We start from the raw sequence: 19,543 nt of genomic DNA, 5'->3' as shown, positions 1-19,543 counted from the left end.
AACCTGAATTCTTGAGCCACTACAGTAAGTGAAATATATCTATACCTTAAACCTGAGGTATTCAATCTGTGCATCTCACCTCCCTAGGGAGGCGTGGCTAGCTGCCAGGGGCATCTCCACCCACCTCACCCTCATCGTGAGGCATCTCCAGGAGAGAGGTGGCCATGGCTGCAGGACCGAGTAGCTTAGTTGCTCAGCTCAGCTGCATCTGCCCCTCCTAGTTGTGCTTTTCTTCAGGTGGGGCAGCGTGAAGTGAGGTGGGTGGGGTGTGTGAAACATAGTGGGGGGAGGTGGGAGAGAAGGCTGGCTGGGCAGCGGTGCCCTATCTTATCAGCACAGGGCGTATTCCTGGCAGGCTTCAAACTGGGAGGGAAGAGCACAGAGTACAGCACAGAGTACAGCACTTTCCTCTGCTTGGGAAGGAGGGAGCCTAGCCTGCTCTTGGGGGGAGGGGGTGTCCAAATGCCCCAGCCTGCATTCCTCTGTCTTGCCTGGGGTAATAGGGGTGGCATCTGCACATTGGGGTGTATGTGTGTGAGCAGCCCCCATCTACTTTGGGGGCTTGAGTTGTAATCTTGCTCTTTGTGGCTGCAATCCTTTCCACACTTTCCTGGGAGTAAGCCCCATTGACTCAAATGGGGCTTACTTCTGAGTAGTCCTACATAGGCTTGGGCTCTGTGTCAGCTTAACCCAGGATCTTCACCTTTCTCTTCCCCCCTTCAAAACAGAAAAAAGCCACTCTTGATGACTTTGTCTCCAAAAATTGATTAAAAAATAAAAATATCCATTCCTTTTCAGCCATCCCCCTTTTTCCTCCTGCCTCCAGGGGAGGGGTACTTCCCATGTAGTTGTTAATATTATTATTATTAATATTATTATTATTGATAATAACAGTATTTATATACCGCTTTTCAACAAAAAGTTCCCAAAGCGGTTTACAGAAAAAAATCAAATAACTAATGGCTCCCTGTCGCAAAAGGGCTCACAATCTAAAAAGATGCAACACCAGCAGACAGCCACTAGAAAAGTCACTGCTGGGGGGAGGTGGGCCAGTTACTCTCCCCCCCACCCCCGCTAAATAAAAGAGGAGCACCCACTTGAAAAAGTGCCTCTTACCAGTTAGCAGGGGTTAACTGCTGTTGGCTGCTAAATGTTGGCTGCTATTGCAAGACAAAAGGCACAATCCTAGCTAGGTCTACTCAGAAGTAAGTCCTGTTGTGTTCAGTGGGACTTACTCCCAGGAAAATGAAGTTAGGATTGCAGCCAAACAGTCTCTGAGCCTCTGTTTGCATCAGTTTGCAATTAGCAGATACACACAAAACAAAGTCTTCCCCTCCTGCAAATTCATCACTTCCACTCTCCCTTTCCAAAACCCTCCAGGTGTGCTGCTAACAAACTCAGGGCAAAATCCTAAACAGGTCTACTCAGAAGTAAGTCCTATTTTGTTCAATGGGGCTTACTCTCAGGTAAGTGTGGTTAGGATTGCAGCCTCAGAGTGCTGGCAGCTGTTTTTCTGTTTCTAGTGTATAATTATAACACCTTCATCCCCATTTTGGGGGTAACTGTGGTGAGGTGTTGTAATGGGGAGCCGTGGCCAATGGCCACAAGGATCAGGGGAGCCACCGGCCAGAAAAGTTCAAGAACCACTGCCTTAAACTGTTGAGGCACATATACTTTATGTGTAAATTATGTCTGTTTGGCAAATCCATGTTTAAGTGATCTAAATGAAATGCTTCTGTCTTTTCAGGGAACAAATGAAATTCTGCGTATGTATATTGCTTTGACGGGCATGCAATATGCAGGCAAAATCTTAACAGACAAAATAAAGTACGTGCTTTTTGGAAGTAACCCTCTTAGATGCATTATTACTGACTACAAATTGAAAGTTGGTAGACAGGACCTGCCATAGAAGGAAGGATGAATCAGGATTTACATGTTCTCATAGTGCTTTCTTTTCTGCAACTGCAAGTTGGAAATAAGCCTGATTTCATTAAAGTGTAGTATAGACCCTAAATATAATCTTGAAATTGGCATGATTGCATTTACTATTGCGTGGCCTTTCCCTTTATTCTGATGCCAATTAATTGTTGCTGTTCCTGTTCTGTGTATTTTAATGGACCAATTAACTCTGCTAATTGGGCAAAGAGACACCTTTTAAAGTGGGAGCAGGGGGAGAGCAATTGTCCTTCTTCACTCCAGCCTGGTGGCTTTTTTGGCTGTTGCTGGCATCTCTTTTTCATCTCTTTTTAGACTGTGAGCCCTTTGGCGACAGGGAGTCATTCATTTTGCTATGTAAACCTCTTTACTTTTTTTGTTGAAAAGTGGGATATAAATATTAATAATGGGGTGCATGCAAACCCCACTGAAGTTAACATAGGTTACATAACAGCAGTAATTCTGGATGCTTTGGGACTTGACTGCCAGACCTTGGTAGGTACTGCCACCAAGTATGCTTGATAGGTCAGTTCAGTTCCTATTGCAAGATGTAAAAAAGGGTGCTGTAACCGCACAAGTCCAGTGGTCTGGGTAGCTGGGGTGAGGTGCTACCTGCTTTTGAAGAGTGGGAACCAGTATGAGAGGGATTCAAACCCTGTGTAAACAAAATATTCAGAGTAAATCATGTTCAACTTTGGGTAAAGATGGGCATCTCTTTCTAAGAAAAGAAAATACTATTTCCACAGAATGACATGAATGTTGGAGAGCTGGTCTAATGCTAAAGCAAGTCTATTCATCTTTAACCTTACAGGGAAATCAAGAAAGGAAACGTGGGCACAGCACTGGAGTTGTTTTTGAGCAAGTTCCGTGACAGCATTGGCCGAAAAGTAGATCTAGGACTAGTTGGTGAAAAGGGAGTGGTGCACCCCAGTCTAGAAGTAAGTACTCCATCTACCTAGAAGACTGTGCGCACACGCATACTCACTTACCTGCCCCTCAACTCCTGTAGAATTCTTAGTGCCAGCTCAGTGTGTCACATTCTTCCATGTGATCATATATATGGGAGCACTAGAATAGGCTGGACTGTTGGCTCCTCCCTCATGTACAGACAGTAAAAAAAACAGTTCCATCAGACTAGGTTGATCTAAATGGCAGCATTACCTCAAAAAGCTGAACAAGCAGGGAAAGGGGGAAAAGGGTATTGCATAGGGCCAGATCATATATCTTGTAGATTACAACTGCAGTTTAATAAGCCAGGATTACTCGTCTGATGATGATCAAGTCCTGGCTGCTTTTGTCCTGCTTCCATTCCTTAGTCCTCCATAAATTGGTCATTGCTGTCCCAAAAGCCGCATTTCACTAGCTACAATCTTCCCCCATTGGCTCTGAGAAGGAAGAGTGCGCATAAGCATGTATAGCCCCGGGCTTTAGTGATGTAGCTATTACTGCCATTGGTACTGCATGTATCCTATACTGCTGATTATGTTTGTTCTTAAACACACAACTTCAGTTTTTGTGAAATAATAGGAAGAAATGCCCCATGGGAAGGATGCTGAGACTTTCAAAGACAAGGTCAAATCCATTCTCAAATTTCTATATTTGTTAACTGTTCTTTATTCTCACACTGTTTAAAAACCAAAACTGCTTGCGGGAAATCACCTCAAAGTACAGTATGGAAATGAATCCTTTGTGCTATCAGCCTGAATTGGTTCAGTCTATATTATTCTATAGGTAGAATCACAATATTTAAGCAGCCATTTACACTATGTTTTAAGGTACTATGTAAACTGGAATCACTGTGAGTCATTATAGATCTTGCCACTGGAAGTCCCAGAGTGAAATTCCACTCCCTGAGGTATACCAGTTGGCATCCTCCTGGAGAATAGAGATTTTAAAATGTGTGGCTAGATTTTTGAGAATTCAAATATACTGAGTACCAGATCTTTCATTTGCAGGAAAGTGCCAAGAAACTTGAACAAAATGTATATTATTTTGGAGTTGCCGTAGAAGGCTTACTGAGGAGGTTTGGCAAGGTAAATCTGTGTTTTTTTTCTCCCTCTTTTTGTACACTTGACTGCTCTGACAGTGGCTTACATCCATATGTGACAATACACTAGGGCCCTCCTTATCTGGGGGTTCAGCATCCATGGATTTGACTCAACACAGGTGCTGACCTGCACTGGGGGGGGGGCCTCACATGACCAGAAGTGCCTTTTGGTTGCTTCTGGGAAGTGTTCTGAGGTGGGGAGAGACTGTATGTGACCTTCCTGTGCCTCAGAAGACCTGCTGGAGCCTTCTAAAAGGCACTTGGGTTTTTCCAGCTGGGCTTCTCCACAGATTCAATTATCTGCAGAAATCGGTATCCATGGGGGGGGGGGCAGGGGGGTGGAGGATTCCCCACACATACTGAGGGCCCACTGTACATCTTTTGCCTGCAGAATTACTATTCTGAAACAGGTAACTACATTTGTGTAACAACATTGCACAATATTTCCAGACATTCTGCTGGATGCCACCCAGTAAGTTTTTTTCTTACAATAACCTGGACTGCAAAGAAGTGTTTGATTTCAAGTTCTCTTCTAGTCCAATAATAACTTTCAGTGGTAACATGCATATTTAACAACTCTATGCTAAGAAGAGAGGCGGAATCAACGTTGTCAATACTTTATTCATTAGCTTTACTGGGTGGGCAAGGTTTAATACAGGCCTTATTTTTTTTTTTAAAACTTAACTATAGTCATTCTTAGCTCCTTTTATGTTTAAATATTGATTTTAATAGCTAATAAACTACTGAGCTTTTGAGCACTCTGTTTCTGTATTAGACTATTGTAGATGAGCAGCTGGTTCTTAAAAGAGTGGCCGACATCCTCATTAATCTATATGCAATGACAGCAGTTATTTCCAGAGCTAGCCGCTCAATCAACATTGGTTTGCGCAATCATGATCATGAGGTGAGTGCACAGATTTTTGTAGCTAATACACTAAGAAGAAAGGTAGAGAAATTTAGAACAGCATTTATGGTTCTAAGATTCTAAGATCAGTTGGAGACTGAAAGATATGTGGTTTGCCAAGGGGGGGGTAGGCTTTGTGGCATAAGGATAGTCTAAAAAGAAAAACTATACCTATATTTTTCTAGGGTGAAACTGTTGCTGTCATATGAATTGCATTGGCTTTAGTCACAGTCTCCACAATTTTGTCTATTAGTAGTTCTGAGCCATAATTGCTAAATTTCAAACCTTTGTTGTCAAAGGTAGTGTGCCACTGAGTAGCTGAGGGTGGTTGTTAGCATGATGCTATACTTTTGAGGCTGTTGAAAGATGGAGTGCTAGGTAAGATGGCCTCCCCATCTGAATCATCAATGTAATTGAGGTCTTTTCACAGCTGCATCTAGAACAATTTGGTGTAAACACTGCACCATGAATACTGATGATTGCATTCAAATTATTGTACAATGATATTATTGTACAACAGCCCAACTAAAAGTTTTTAAACTTGTGCAGTTTAGGGTTTTATAGTATGAAATGCATTGTAGGCACCAGTGCAAATTAAGGAGGCTCTTCATTCGGCTGTGTGGGGAATAGTTAGCTGTAGGTGAAAGGACAAAGACAATATGTTACTTGCCTGAGCAGAAGAAATTATTGAGAACAGAACACAAACTGAATGAGTTGATTTTTGCATGTTCTCTGCATTTGGGCTTCCATGCAGTATCTTGAGCTGATCATATTACATAGGGTTAAATTTTAGCAACATGTTTAAATATGAGACTATTTAAAACCATTCATGATTTATTTGATTTTCTAGGTGCTGCTTGCAAATATTTTCTGTACTGAAGCTGGTTTCAGGAATAATTATGCATTGGCAGAGTTAGAAAAATGTAAGTATTCCAAATTACTAACATTTTCTACTGCCTGCTTTGATACTAATAAATATTAATCTTTTATTTAAGCACTGTAGAAAAGCCATTCAGTACTACTGCCACCATCCATTTCTACTCAGAGGAGGCATCTTCACATTTACACTAAGAATCTAAATGCCAAAGCAGGCCTTGATACTTCCCATTATTCGCTCTTTCCTATAATTAGTGCTAATGTGACAGATGCTGCAACCAGCCAAACAGCTTGTGTTTACAGCCTTGAATTTTAAAAATTCTGCTTAGCTAATTTAGATGTTGTTCTAAAGAAACTGTTAATTCTCTTTCCATTATCTATAGTTGCTCCTGAAAACATGGATGACAGCATAAAAAAAGTGGCTAAGCAGGTGCTGGAAAAGAGAACCTATATCTGTTCCCATCCACTTGAAAGAACATTCTGATGCCTGGAAAATGATGACTAAATTGAAATCTGACTGTTGCTGCTCATCCTGTAGAATGGAGCCAAATACAAAGTGAATGTATGCAAACTATATAGTCATGATCTGTCTCACAGCTGTGAAAAAACAGAAGGGTGGACAGCATGATAACAAAATAGGTTTTCATAAGCTACTATGCAATCATTATAAAAGCAAAAATGTGTTCAGTTTTATTTGCCTCAACCCAAGTGACTGCATTACTAGACACCAGTTTTGGATTGGAGGAGCACAATGTATTTCAGAAACCGATTGGTAATCTACCAAATATGATTCCTAATGTCTCTTATTCATCTAGAAATCCTGAACAGAAGGCTATTTAAATACCTGGGAATACTAAAAGCATCACTGCATATCCTATTCACATTGAACCTAATACTATAACTAGGCAGAATTTGTTAGGAAAGCCCATCCTGGAGGGCTAGGATTCACTTGCAGATCCCGCTACAGCATTAACTGTGGTTCAAAAACCAATGGTAGCTGGTTACTCAGATAAGCATAAAAAATAATTCTTGCGTCACACACAAAACAAATACTCATAATGAAACTCTTATGAGCTGACATTCTTGATATAGTTTGCTTTGAAAACATACCTAGAAAAATCATTATTTTATATGAATATTTGTTTTGTTTTACTACTTGATTGTTTTACTACTATCAAAATTACTAATTTGCCTTGCATAGTGATATGAGGGATTGAGGTCCTTGATCCCCTATGATGCTACGGTGCTTAGAAAATATGCTATTTTCAACAGTACTACTGCTGTTATCAGTATTACTGTGAGAACTGGAAATTTGGGGGTTCCTCTTTCCCTTTATCACAGCATATTTATTTAATGAATTTATACCCCATCTCTCCTGACCAAAGTCACCCCAAGGCAACTAGCAAAGGAAGTGCCATGATGGATTTTTCACCTGCATAGTCATTCAAGAGACTGCATCACAAGTGGATATCTATTCCCAGATTACCTGTGTGTCATCTTTTATGATTTCTGGTATTTTATTTTTCAAAGGAAGGCAGAGGCAACCTCTTGTAACAAAATGAATGATGTGATGCAAATAATCTAGAAAACAGAAAGAAGCTGTTAAAATGGCAGACAAATTCCTGGCACTTGTGCCTAGGAGTGGCTAAGAAGGTGCATATTCATATGGGTGCTCACCCATTTGTCTTTAAACTTTTGAGGTACAGAGCCTGCGTGATGTATACTGTCGAAACCTTGGGAAGTGACACCTCTGAATATGCTCCAAAAATTGTTTACATGCACATCAATCTGCAGAATTTACTATAAACAAATCAGTGTTCACTTTTCCAGCCAGAAACACAAAGAGCTAAAGTAAACTTAATTTACACAGGGTACTAGAAACTATAGATCTGAGGCGTCTAGCCATGAAATTCAAGATTCAGGACAGAGGGGTTGAGTTGGAGTACATTATTTCCTTTAGACAAGGCAGAGAAATGGGTTTTGGAGTGTTCTGTTTAGCTTTGGTCCCCACTAAGTGCTCTGAATTCCAACACACTTTCCTGTTAAAAATCAATATAATGGAATAGCTATGAAAATCTACAAATGGCAAGCAACCAGGCTTAAGAGATTTTTCCCCCTATGTTGGAGCTATAGTAGTAACCAATATCTATTGGGAGTCGACTGGGGAAAATCAACTCTATCCCTATGCATGCCAGAGAGCCAGCTCTTGGGTAGGGCAACTGAGTCAGCCACTCTGGGCACATTCAGGACCAGTTTGTGACCATAATGAGGTGGGCCTACACATGACTCTGCATGCCAATACACTCTTCTAAATGTTTTGTTGCACAGCAGTTGGGGACCTTACCTGAAATCTGCTCCTTTCAGAGTTTTAAACAGGTTGTGTTGCCTGTCATGGCAGGGAATTGTATTTCCATTCCACTTCAAGCTGTGATTTGGTTCAGTGCCTGGAACAAATCCTTTGCAGATGCCTTCTTCTACCACATCATCTAAAACTCCTGTAATTGAGGTAGGCTAATAGAACAGAAGCAGTAGCTTTTACAATGTTGTTTCTTGTATTCAAACATGTTGTGTTTGTTTCCTAACAATGAGTTTTAGTCTAAACAGTTAAGACCATAAGAACAGTCCCACTGGATCAGGCATAGGCCCATCTAGTCCAGCTTCCTGTATCTCACAGCGGGCCCACCAAATGCCCCAGGGAGCACACCTGTTAACAAGAGACCTGCATCTTGGTGCCCTCCCTTACATCTGACAGCCTATTTCTAACATCAGGGGGTTGCACATACACATCATGGCTTGTAACCCATAATGGATTTTGCCTCCAGAAACTTGTCCAATCCCCTTTTAAAGGCATCTAAGAGAGATGCCGTCACCACATCCTGCAGCAAGGAGTTCCACAGACCAACCATACGCTGAGTAAAGAAATAATTTCTTTTGACTGTTCTAACTCTCCCAACACTCAATTTGAGTGGATGTCCCCTGGTTCTGGTGTTATGTGAGAGTGTAAAGAGCATCTCTATCCATTTCATCCTTCCCATGCATAATTTTGTATGTCTCAATCATGTCCCCCTCAGGCTTCTCTTTTCTAGGCTGAAGAGGCCCAAATGCCCTAGCCTTTCCTCATAAGAAAGGTGCCCCAGCCCAGCAATCATCTTAGTTGCCTTCTTTTGCACCTTTTCCATTTCCACTATATCCTTTTTGAGATCTGGCGACCAGAAATGGACACAATACTCCAGATGTGGCCTTACCATCGATTTGTACAACGGCATTATAATATTAGCTGTTTTGTTCTCAATACCTTTTCTAATGATCCCAAGCATAGAATTGGCCTTCTTTACTGCTGCCACACATTGAGTTGACGCTTTCATCGACCTGTCCACCACCACTCCAAGATCTCTCTCCTGATCTGTCACAGACAGCTCAGAACCCATCAGCCTATATGTGAAGTTTTGATTTTGCCCCAATGTGCATGACTTTACACTTACTTACATTGAAATTCACCTGCCATTTTGCTGCCCATTCTGCCAGTCTGGAGAGATCCTTCTGGAGCTCCTCACAATCATATCTGGTCTTCACTACTCGGAAAAGTTTGGTGTCATCTGCAAACTTAGCCACCTCACTGCTTAACCCTGTCTCTAGGTCATTTATGAAGAGGTTGAAGAGCACCGGTCCCAGGACAGATCCTTGGGGCACACTTTTTTTCACTTCTCTCCATTGGTGAAAATTGCCCATTTTCAGAACTGTTTCATTTATACCAAATACACTGAAATACCTCAGACTAGTAAACTTACCTGAAACAATAGTGAACTGAATAATTTCAAGAGTGATGTGTTGGCATACAAAGAATGGTGGTAAATGTTTGGCACTGCTGATGGCAAGTGTTAGACTGTTTACACTGGAAGTTTGAACCATTACTATTGAGAGGAGTTGAGTGCTTTGCAAAATATTTGAATTGAGTCATATTAAATTTCAGAAAGAACTGTGCTAGAGAAACTCTACCCCATAACAAGATTAGTGCCCATTCCCCATCTTATTCCAGCAAGCCCTGGTAGACTTCTTTTCAAGGGAATCCTACATAAGCTAGAGCACTATATTACAGATGTACAGTAAATACATTGTCTATGTATTTCACAACAAGTTCACTACTGACAATGATGTTGGACTTAAGAATAAAACAAGAAACAGATGTCTGGACCCTAACTGTAAGTAGGGGAATTTGGGTATAGTGTTGCAACCATTATCTTTCAGTTAATCTTTCAGATTATTCATTTGAGATTTTTGAGAATTCATTTGAGAATAATCTTTCAGATTATTCATTTGAGATTTTTAAGAGATAGAGTTTACCTGCAACTTTAAGGACAATTTGACTGGTTTATCCTTCAGGAGTCCTTGGAGACGTGCTACCTGGCAACTGGCTTTTGGTCCACTGGAGATGAGCTCTGTTGCTGGGGCACACCTATGAACTTTCAGGGTAGTATTGACACGCTGGTCTCTTTGGGGCTCTTTTGGTCAGGTATCCATTTAAAGTGAGACATGGAACAGAATTGCAAGAGAAACATCAGTTTAATTCTTAATGTCCTATGTCTTTATATCAAATGAATACTAATCATGAACTGTTAACTTCTTGGTCAGAAGATGTATCAAGCTGTATTTGTAAATTACAAGTGTTTAACCTTTCTTGCTGCTATAGTTGTTATTTTTGAGATTGCATGTTTGGAGGAAGAGATAATGATTTTACAAAAAAATTTCAGAAACCCTAATACGGGCATTGCAAGCTATGGCTCTCTTTACTGCATCGTTATGTGGTCCTTCATCTGACCGCATCAAAAATTAAGTGTGGTGTTGAAATGCTGACATCAAAACCACATATCCTACATGCCTGTAAAATCAACATAAGCCCCCTTTGTGATGCTGTATGAATTTAATGTCATGCCAGGCCTTATCAGAATTGTGTTTTCCAGAAATGTAGCAGGAAAGATCTAACAACAGCTGAAGTACCAATCAGCCCCACAAGTTTTATGCCCCTGATTTTATTAAGCCCATAGGACTTGGGCCTTGTCTGAAGGGGGAGAACACAGCAGTCTCAGAAGTTTCAGACCACTTCTGAAACTTAGGAGATTTGCCACACAGATGACAAATGTGACACTGTTTACTGTTCAAAGAAAAAAAAAGTTGAAACTATTACTGTTGAAGCTTCCGGAAAATTGAAAGGGTGTTTAAAAGTAGCTCTTTGGAGCCAGTCCAATAAATGTTTTCCTTATTCTTCTTTCAAACTTGCACTGGCAGAAATGAGTTCCTTAGTACTATTTTGGTAAAGAATATGGAAAGTATAAGTTACCTTCTCTAGATGTATCAGGGATCACGATGACTTCTGGTGGTTTTTTGTAAAGGTCAAAGTCAACATGTCGCTTGTCCCAGCGCCATCTGTCCCGGTCTAGCACTGGCCTCATACTTGCAGCATTAAGGAAGTTCTCCTGCCATTTCTAAATGAAAATTGCAACCTTTTATCAAGTATGCCAGCTTGAAATACAAGATTACTGAGTTGGTAGGTGGTGGTGACTCAGCTACATTTTATCTTTCTGCTTCTTGATTTTTGAGATTCTGAAATGAGGGGACCCTATTTCCAGGCATTGCTGCTCAATGTCCATAAACTGGCAATAGGGTCAAAGGGTCTTATTTAATACTCTCAAGAGCAACAGCTAATCAGCAGGATGTTAGGTTCTTAAAAAGGACCTCTGTGCATGCTGTGTTGCTTGCCCTAATTGTAGACAAACTATATAAAACTATATAGTAGTTATATTAATACAATGTGCAACATTTCTCTATAACCAGCTGCAACAGGTGAAAAACAGAGGCTTCATGTGACATTTGGCTACATAGGAGGAAAAACTATATATCCATGTGTGAAAACTGTGGAAGGCTTTTTGCCTTAAGTTCAAGTTTTTAGAAGATGCAGCTGCTTCCAAAAATGTGTGTGTTCCCAAATGGTATTTGCTTGATGTTTATAGATGACACCATACAACATGTTCACTCTTCCCCCTGCCTCCCTCCCCCACATAAGAAAAGAAATGGGAGCTGAGTTTCTGGGAGAAACCATTGACTATGGTTTCTCAGATATGAGTCCAGCCTGCAATTCTCACAAGATACATTTACTCTCAACCCCACTTTCCTTTTCCTTTCTGTGTAAGGATTCTTGAGCCAGCTGGCCAATGCACTTAGAAGCCAGCTATCCAGTTTTTTAGTCACACCTTATCCTGTGCTGGACAGCTGTTCTACCTTTCATCCCTCTTGTAAGAAGTGCAGGCAGCTGTATTGTACTGTTGTCCCTGCTACTGCCCCTACTGAGCTTAGAAGGATCTCAATATGCTACATAGGGAGACATATTAATCTGCCAGGAACAGAGAAGGCTGTAATTAACTTGTTTTTCAGTAACGAAACACTCTTCAAATGGCCATTACTTTGATCAGTGTTAAAGAATTTGTTTTATGATAAAACTATTTTGCATTCCCCAATTTAAAGATATGTGAAGTGAAGAAACATGATTTGTGGCCAGAGTCTTTGCATGATCCCTTCAGGTACCTGCATAACTTCACCTGCATGCAGTCAGGCATAAGAATCTGCATGTTTAGAACAACATCCAAATCAGTCCTCAGGTTCACTAACCAGCAGAGCATACTGTGGTGGCAAGACTGCTTGGACTTGGTTGGGGAAACTGGGTTCAATGTCACAAAACTCAAGGGGTGTGCTGGAGCAAGGCTCTTGTCTCTCTCAGCTTAATCTTCACTGCAGGATTAGTTGGGGAATAAAATGCCACTTTGAGCAGATTACAGATGTGAAAAGTAGAGAAAATGTATAGAAAGTTCAGTTACCTCCATTAGCTCCATCATTCGTGCCTCATCAGGCTGACAAGGGTGCATGTTGGATTCTACGCTGCTCTTAAATCCTGGATATACAAACCCTTTTGGTGTCAGCCACTTCTCCTTGGATTGCTCAAGGGTTTCTTTCAGAGCACTTTCCTCATCCACTGGGTCATACATGCTGGACAGATATTCATGACCATAAGCATACCTTCTTTCTGGCTCCTAAATAAAATTATTAAATATTTCTTTATTATGAAATATTTCTGTTGGCACAAGTTCTCACCCCCACCCACAGCATTAACCTATTAATTTAAAAGCTAAGGCACACAGTTATCGTTATACAATCTATGTATCATTACAATTAATAAATAGGCACAGTCCCAAATACAGAAACTCCCAGCAGGCACAGGAGCCTGGTGTCATATACCCATAGGCTGTCCAGTCCTTCCCACACAGCTGCTATGTTCCTATCTCAGAGCTACCCAGATAAGGCCTAATCATGCTGGATAATATGGGTATGATCTGAGTAGCTGACATGATCACTCCTAAGCATCCTCACCCAATGAGGGGCACACTTTTTATTTAGTTAATTAGATTTTGTCTGCTGGGGGGGGGGCTACAAATCTTTGACCCCAGGTAGCAGATAGATGCCACTGACGGGAGGGAGGCAGCAGAGCAATTAGGTGGCAAGCTGCTGGGGGGGGGTGAGTTCCTCCCAATTTTCACTTTTTAGAAAGCCTGGCCGTGATGGCACTTCTGGTTGTGATATCACTTCTGGGGCAACATTTTGAGCTTGGCACCGGGCTACGTGATCATTAGCTATGCCACTGCACTTACCAGGGGGTTGCTATGGCCCTCCAGAGGGTCAAGGGAGTCTGAGACCCCCTCTGCAGCTCCAAACAGATTTAAAAAAAAGGAAAAAAAAACCACTTCCTCTTATTGTCACAAAACGAAGTGGTGTTTTTTTTTCCCTTTTCCCAGTAGTTTGGAGGCTTGTGGAGGGCTGCAGAGGGGGTTGCAGGCTCTCTGGTCCATCCAGGGAGCCACAGTAACCCCCAGGTATGTGTAAAAAAACCCTTCCCTCCCTGGCAGCATTGTGATTGTTCTGATCACATTGCTGCCCCCTCCCGTGCAAATGTGTACCAGTTCCCAAACTCTCCGATACTGCAATATAACAAATAATGGTGGACTTCCAATATCCTGCTGACTTGCCAAATTCTCCGAGTTTGGGAACTGCTGATCGAGCTGAATGCAGATTGAGCTGACTCTGTGGTGGTGACAGCAGTAAAGGAACAATACTTATTTGCAATTTTTTATCCGGCCCTCATCTGCTGAACAGTGCTGTGGTGTTACTGTTGAAAGGGCAGCCCACGTGAAAATTGGTCACTCCTGTACCTTGAAATATGATCAAGATTTGCATATTTTCTTTTCTGTCATTTGCAGCTAATGAGTTCCTAAGTGAGGAAAAAGTGCTTATTTTTGGTTATGACCTGTTTAATGACATCAATTCCTGCCTAATGACATCACTTCCAGACCTCAGCAGGCATCATGAATGCTATTTGGCCCTTGGTATGAAACAAGTTCGACACCCCTGATTTAAAGGATGTAAATATTACTCAGATCCACCACATCTTGTGCTGGTCAGTCAAGGAAGGTGTTTCCAGTGCACTGACTGGTCTTGTGTGGTGGGAGAACCTCCTGCAACCTCCTGCTTTTAGACTACCTCAGAAATGCCAGATGCATGGTAGGGTACCAGGACACAGGTCTGTTATCTTGTGTGCTCCCTGAGGCATTTGGTGGGCCACTGTGAGATACAGGAAGCTGGTCTAGATGGGCCTTTCGCCTGATCCAGCAGGGCTCTTATATTCTTTTGAGAAGCATCAGTTAACTGCAGCCTTCTTAACTGGATAAAGTGCTTGGAGAACTGTGCCTTACAGTTCTTGGTGTATTACATTTAGCAGGAGAGTGGCCAGATAATGTATTATTAAGAGGGAGTGGGTCAGAGTGCCTTCAAAGAACCGGTTGACCTAGGAGCTGCAGGATACTCAAGCAAGTGCTTGCTAGGCAACTCCATGCACTTTCAAATGAAACAGATTGGCTCCAAAAACAATCTCACTCTGGTTTCAGGCCTGGTTTTGGCTTGGGAACTGTTTTTGGAGTGCTGATGGGATGAATTATGCTGCGAGAAAGGAAGAGGGAGAACAACCCTGCTAATTCTTCTGAACGCATTAGATGGCCAATTCCAGAAAGTAAAGCTGTAGAACTCTGCTCCTTGAATTCTCCTTGACAAAATTGGGTGAAGAAGCAGAACTTGGTAACTGGGATCAATAATTGCCTGGATGAAGTCAGTAAACTGAAACTCAATCCTCTAACAAAATCAATGAACCATTGTTGGTTGGTTCATCTTCCTAGTTAGGTAGTATTCAGACTGTGCTGAACAGCATTGCCCTTCCTCTAAAGCAGTGGTTCCCAAACTTACCTGGGTTATGACGCCCCCGCAGCCCCAGCTCAGTTAGGCTTCGTGAATTTTGAATTTCATGAAATCTTGTGAGATCCAAGACTGGGGTGTCCTAATCTCACAAGAAGTGGGGGGGGGGGGCTGTGAGTGTGCCACAACAACCCAAGGCATCACAACACACACTTTGGCAACTCATGTTCTACAGGATGCTGTTCACAGTCTGGTACACTCAGATCAACTTTGCCTCTGAATTTAACCTTTTACCAGCTGGCTGCAAGGTCAACTGCAATTGGACAATGATAGCCTAGTCATAATTATGTATGTTCTGGTAACATCCAGGTTAGGTTCCTGCAATGTGTTGTATGAAGAATAATGAGCATGCTGCATTAAGGTCTCAAATGTAGTGATGCTGCTTTTTTACCTGTGCCATCTCTCGCCGAAGTAGTTTATTTGCAATTTCTGCAGAATTCAAGGTCTGCACACTGTAATTAAAGATGGACTTTCTGTCTGAAGGACAAGCCCTGATGGTCTGAGGGGTCCCCTTTTTCACCATCTTGCCAAGCAGGTTCACATTTTCAATATTAATCTGGAAGAAAAGATAACTTGTGAAATAATCCTGGGTTTGTTAACTACCAGTAGAAAAAATGAATGCACTTCTGAAAATAGAATAAGACATGACACTTTCTCCGTGGTGGGGGACATCAACTAGCATGGCAGCTAAGACACAGTTACTACAGCAGTAACCAAAACCAAGTCTCAACTCATCTTCTGGAAACATATCTCCAAGTGTGCTCAGTAGAAGGATCTTAACAGCTACAAATGCCCCACAGCTAACTGAATCAGTACTGATGGGCCAGATGGCAGTTATCTGTGACAGTTTTTCTTGTAGACTGCCAGATGTCACTGACTTTTTAATGGAAATAGCTACACTTTGCTCTTCTTCAACTCTAAAATAAGGCTTTTTTCAGTAATTACGATGATATTGATACCAGGTAAGTAAAAGACCCTAAGTAATACTATATACAAAAATACTGACAATTTTCAGTGATCCCTGAACTGTGTTATAGAAGACAGTTGTCTAGGTGTCTTCCTGGTCTGTACCCCAATGATGCAACCAGCCAGAGGATATCTTCCCCATATGAGCTGGTGTGTTGTTTTTTAAACAAACCTTTGGGATGATTGTTGTCTTGCTGAAACAGGCCTGAATAGACTGAGAAATGATGGCTTCTGAAAGTGTGTTTCTTCCACACAAACTGAAACGTCAATGACTTGACATATTTCTAATATGAGTATATTTATGTATATATTTCTTGACATATATACATAATATATACAGGGTGTCTCTAATATTTGGCACTAATATATATAGTGCCAAATTTATTAATATACTGTATATGGTGGACACAGAAGCAGTTGCTTGACCCAGTTAGTTAATTAGTAAATTATATCAAGTGCTTAAAATGTTCCACACTGGAATCCATATACTGCTGGCACCGTGGACTAAGGGATCTGCAAGCATCCACCAAGCTGAGATGTATCCACACATCTTTTCAATTGCCTCCCTTATATTTTTGACTGCTGCAGGTTTTCTACAATGAAGTATGTATGAATTAGAGTTTACTAAAATGTGTGTAATAAAGACATGTTTTAAGACATCCTGTATAGTGGTGCATTTTGTTAATGCAAGGTGCATGATAATATGAGCCATCTGGATTGTCCTGAGCCCATTCCAATAGTACAGTGGTTCTTGAACTTTTCCAGCTCGCGCCTCTCCTGATCCTTGTAGCCATTGGCCACGGCTCCCCATTACAACACCTCACCTCAGTTACCCCCAAAATGGGGATGAAGATGTTATAATTATATACTAGAAACAAAAAAAAGCTGCCAGCACTCTGAAGCTGCAATCCTAACGACACTTACCTGAGAGTAAGCCCCCAGAGTAAGCCCCTGGAGGGTTCTGGAAAGGGAGGGGGGAAGTGATGAATTTGCAGGAGGGGAAGACTTTGTTTTGTGTGTATCTGCTAATTGCAAGCTGATGCAAACTGAGACCCAGAGACTGTTTGGCTGGAATCCTAACCCCACTTTCCTGGGAGTAAGTCCCATTGAACACAATAGGACTTACTTCTGAGTAGACCTAGCTAGGATTGTGCCTTTTGTCTTAACAATAGCAGCCAACAAAGTGCCTCCCCCCCTCCCCAAAAGGAGGCAGGAGAAAAAAGGGGACTGGCTAAAAAGGAATGGGGATTTTTATTTTTAATCAATTTTTGGAGACAAAGCCATCAAGAGTGGCTTTTTTTTCTTTTTTGAAGGGGGAAGAGAAAGGTGAAGATCCTGGGTTAAGCTGACACAGAGCCCAAGCCTATGTAGGTCTACTCAGAAGTAAGCCCCATTTGAGTCAATGGGGCTTACTCCCAGGAGAGTGTGGAAAGGATTGCAGTCACATATAGCAAGATTACAGCTCACCCCAAAGTAGACCGGGGGGGGGGGGCTGCTCACACACATACACGCAGCATGCAGATGCCACCCCGTTCCCCCAGGCAAGACAGAGAGATGCAGGCTGGGGCATTTGGCCCCCCCACTAGGAGCAGAGGAATGTGCTGCACTGCCTGTACGTACTCTTCCCTCCCAGTTTGAAGCCTGCCAGGAGCACCCCTGTGCTGATGAGATGCAGCATCTCCGCACTCTTCTCTCCTCCAGCCTTGACCAATCCTAAGATGCCCAGGGCAAGGGGCACACTGGGAAATGTAGTCTTTGGGGTGAGGTTGCACATGGAGAGAACTCCATGATGAGATGCGGCACCTGCATGCCCAGCCAGCCTTCTCTCCCACCTCCCCCCACCATGTTTCATACAGCCCCACCCACCTCGTTCTCAGGAGGCAGCCAGTGCAGCTGAACCGAGCAGAGCTCAGCACCAGAGCAGCTGCTGGCCACCTCTGCCCCCAAGATGCCTGGTGACGTCCCTGGAGGCTAGCCACGCCTCACGAGAGAGGTGGGACGCACAGATTGAATACCTCAGCAATAGTACGAAGAGCATTTGATATAGTTCTCTTGTAAGTCTGTACCGCTGTAATCCTATGAGGAAGATTTCTTTCTTTGAGTCTTTTCCTGGTGTGAACATTTTATACATGCCAGGATATTCTGATGCAAGACTACTTTCAAATGAACTATGCCGTGTATGTGCCCCTAAGAAGAACTGGTCCATAGGAGGACTACATAACATCACAAATAGGCACACTGGAAACAGCTCTGAGACTTTACCAGCTGCTGAATCTCACCTGGATGTGGTCTTGTGGTGGTTGTCTTTCCATTTCCCTTCTTCTAAGGATGTACTCTTCATTATGGTCATCCAAAGGGGAGCGCTTCCCTCTTTTCACTTCAAGATATTTGGATGGAAGCTCATACAGTTCTCCAGTCTCTGGGTACTGCTGAAGAACCAGGTCATTTATATTCAGGGGAACGCCAAACTCTTGACTCAACGTTGTTATCATTTCTGCTGAGGGCAACAGATTGCGATGGACCACATCTCTTAACTTTGTACTACGGCAGATGTAATCAAGCCTGAATAACACATGGAGAGGCTAGATTGGCCATGCATTGTCACAAAACTAACTCTCTCACAGCTTGTTGACATGATTTCCTTCAGTCTGAGCCTTGCAGAGGCAGCACGCAGACGTGTGCTGCCTCTGGGAGGCTCAGGCAACCCTCCAGAGGGGAGCAGAGCCTTTGCTAGACCTGATCCACCCCCATTCTGCCCTCCCCCACCCAGAAACGCCCCCTCCCTGCCACCCTCCCCACACCCCCCTGCTGACCAGCACAACCTTACCTGTGCCTTCTGGTCACATTGCTAGATGCAGTGTCAGCAGGGTGGCACAGGTCTCCCTGCTGGCACAACCTCCTCTTTAGGTGCCACAAATGTGATTTATGGCATTTATGGTGCAGCACTGCTGTACTGGCCAAGAGCGCTGTTAGGATAGCGCTCTGAGCTGTACTATACTATACATTATACTATATATACTATACATTTCACCCTTTTATTTGGTCTGTTCATTCCTCAGCATATTAAACTGCTTAGGGAAAAAATTCAACAAAATATTTAAATATATTTGGGCAGAAGGAGCCGCCGTTAAGCCTGAAGATAACATCTAAAGGTCGCCAGTTCACTAGAAGCTTTCACGTGCGGTGAGACCTTGAGAAGCTGACAAGTTGGACTGCTTGGGTGAGAGATAAGAAGTTGGCTGCAGCTGTTCATCAGTGTGAGAGTAACGTGGCCAGAATGATTTACCAGACAGAAAAAGATCCACCTGGAACGTAGTTCCTTCTTGAAAGACAGAACTTCTTTGTTTATTGTAAAAAAAATCCCTTGGGGGTTTAGAGAAAGCCTGCAAAATGCCTTGAATAAATTCAATTATCAGAAAGGCAGTATATAAATACCAGTATTATTATTATTATTTATTCTGCAGTAAACT

The 19,543-nt window shown here is 42.4% G+C and overlaps 1 protein-coding gene across 1 annotated transcript in view; it reads left to right on the top strand.

Annotated features, from left to right (window-relative positions):
* The window catches only part of ACAD9 (acyl-CoA dehydrogenase family member 9), a 38,301-nt gene extending 21,569 nt beyond the window's left edge, over positions 1-16,732 (top strand). The window contains exons 13-18 of the mRNA XM_066613532.1: positions 1,748-1,827; positions 2,747-2,873; positions 3,891-3,968; positions 4,758-4,886; positions 5,737-5,809; positions 6,146-16,732. Coding sequence (XP_066469629.1) covers positions 1,748-1,827; positions 2,747-2,873; positions 3,891-3,968; positions 4,758-4,886; positions 5,737-5,809; positions 6,146-6,246 — 588 coding nt within the window. The 3' untranslated portion in view covers positions 6,247-16,732. The remainder of the gene's footprint in view (positions 1-1,747; positions 1,828-2,746; positions 2,874-3,890; positions 3,969-4,757; positions 4,887-5,736; positions 5,810-6,145) is intronic.
* Positions 16,733-19,543: the final 2,811 nt, after the last annotated feature.

This window comes from Tiliqua scincoides, chromosome 2 (assembly GCF_035046505.1).
Source record: "Tiliqua scincoides isolate rTilSci1 chromosome 2, rTilSci1.hap2, whole genome shotgun sequence".
NCBI classification, from domain to species: Eukaryota; Metazoa; Chordata; class Lepidosauria; order Squamata; family Scincidae; genus Tiliqua; species Tiliqua scincoides.
This window is presented reverse-complemented; position numbering and strand designations above follow the sequence as displayed.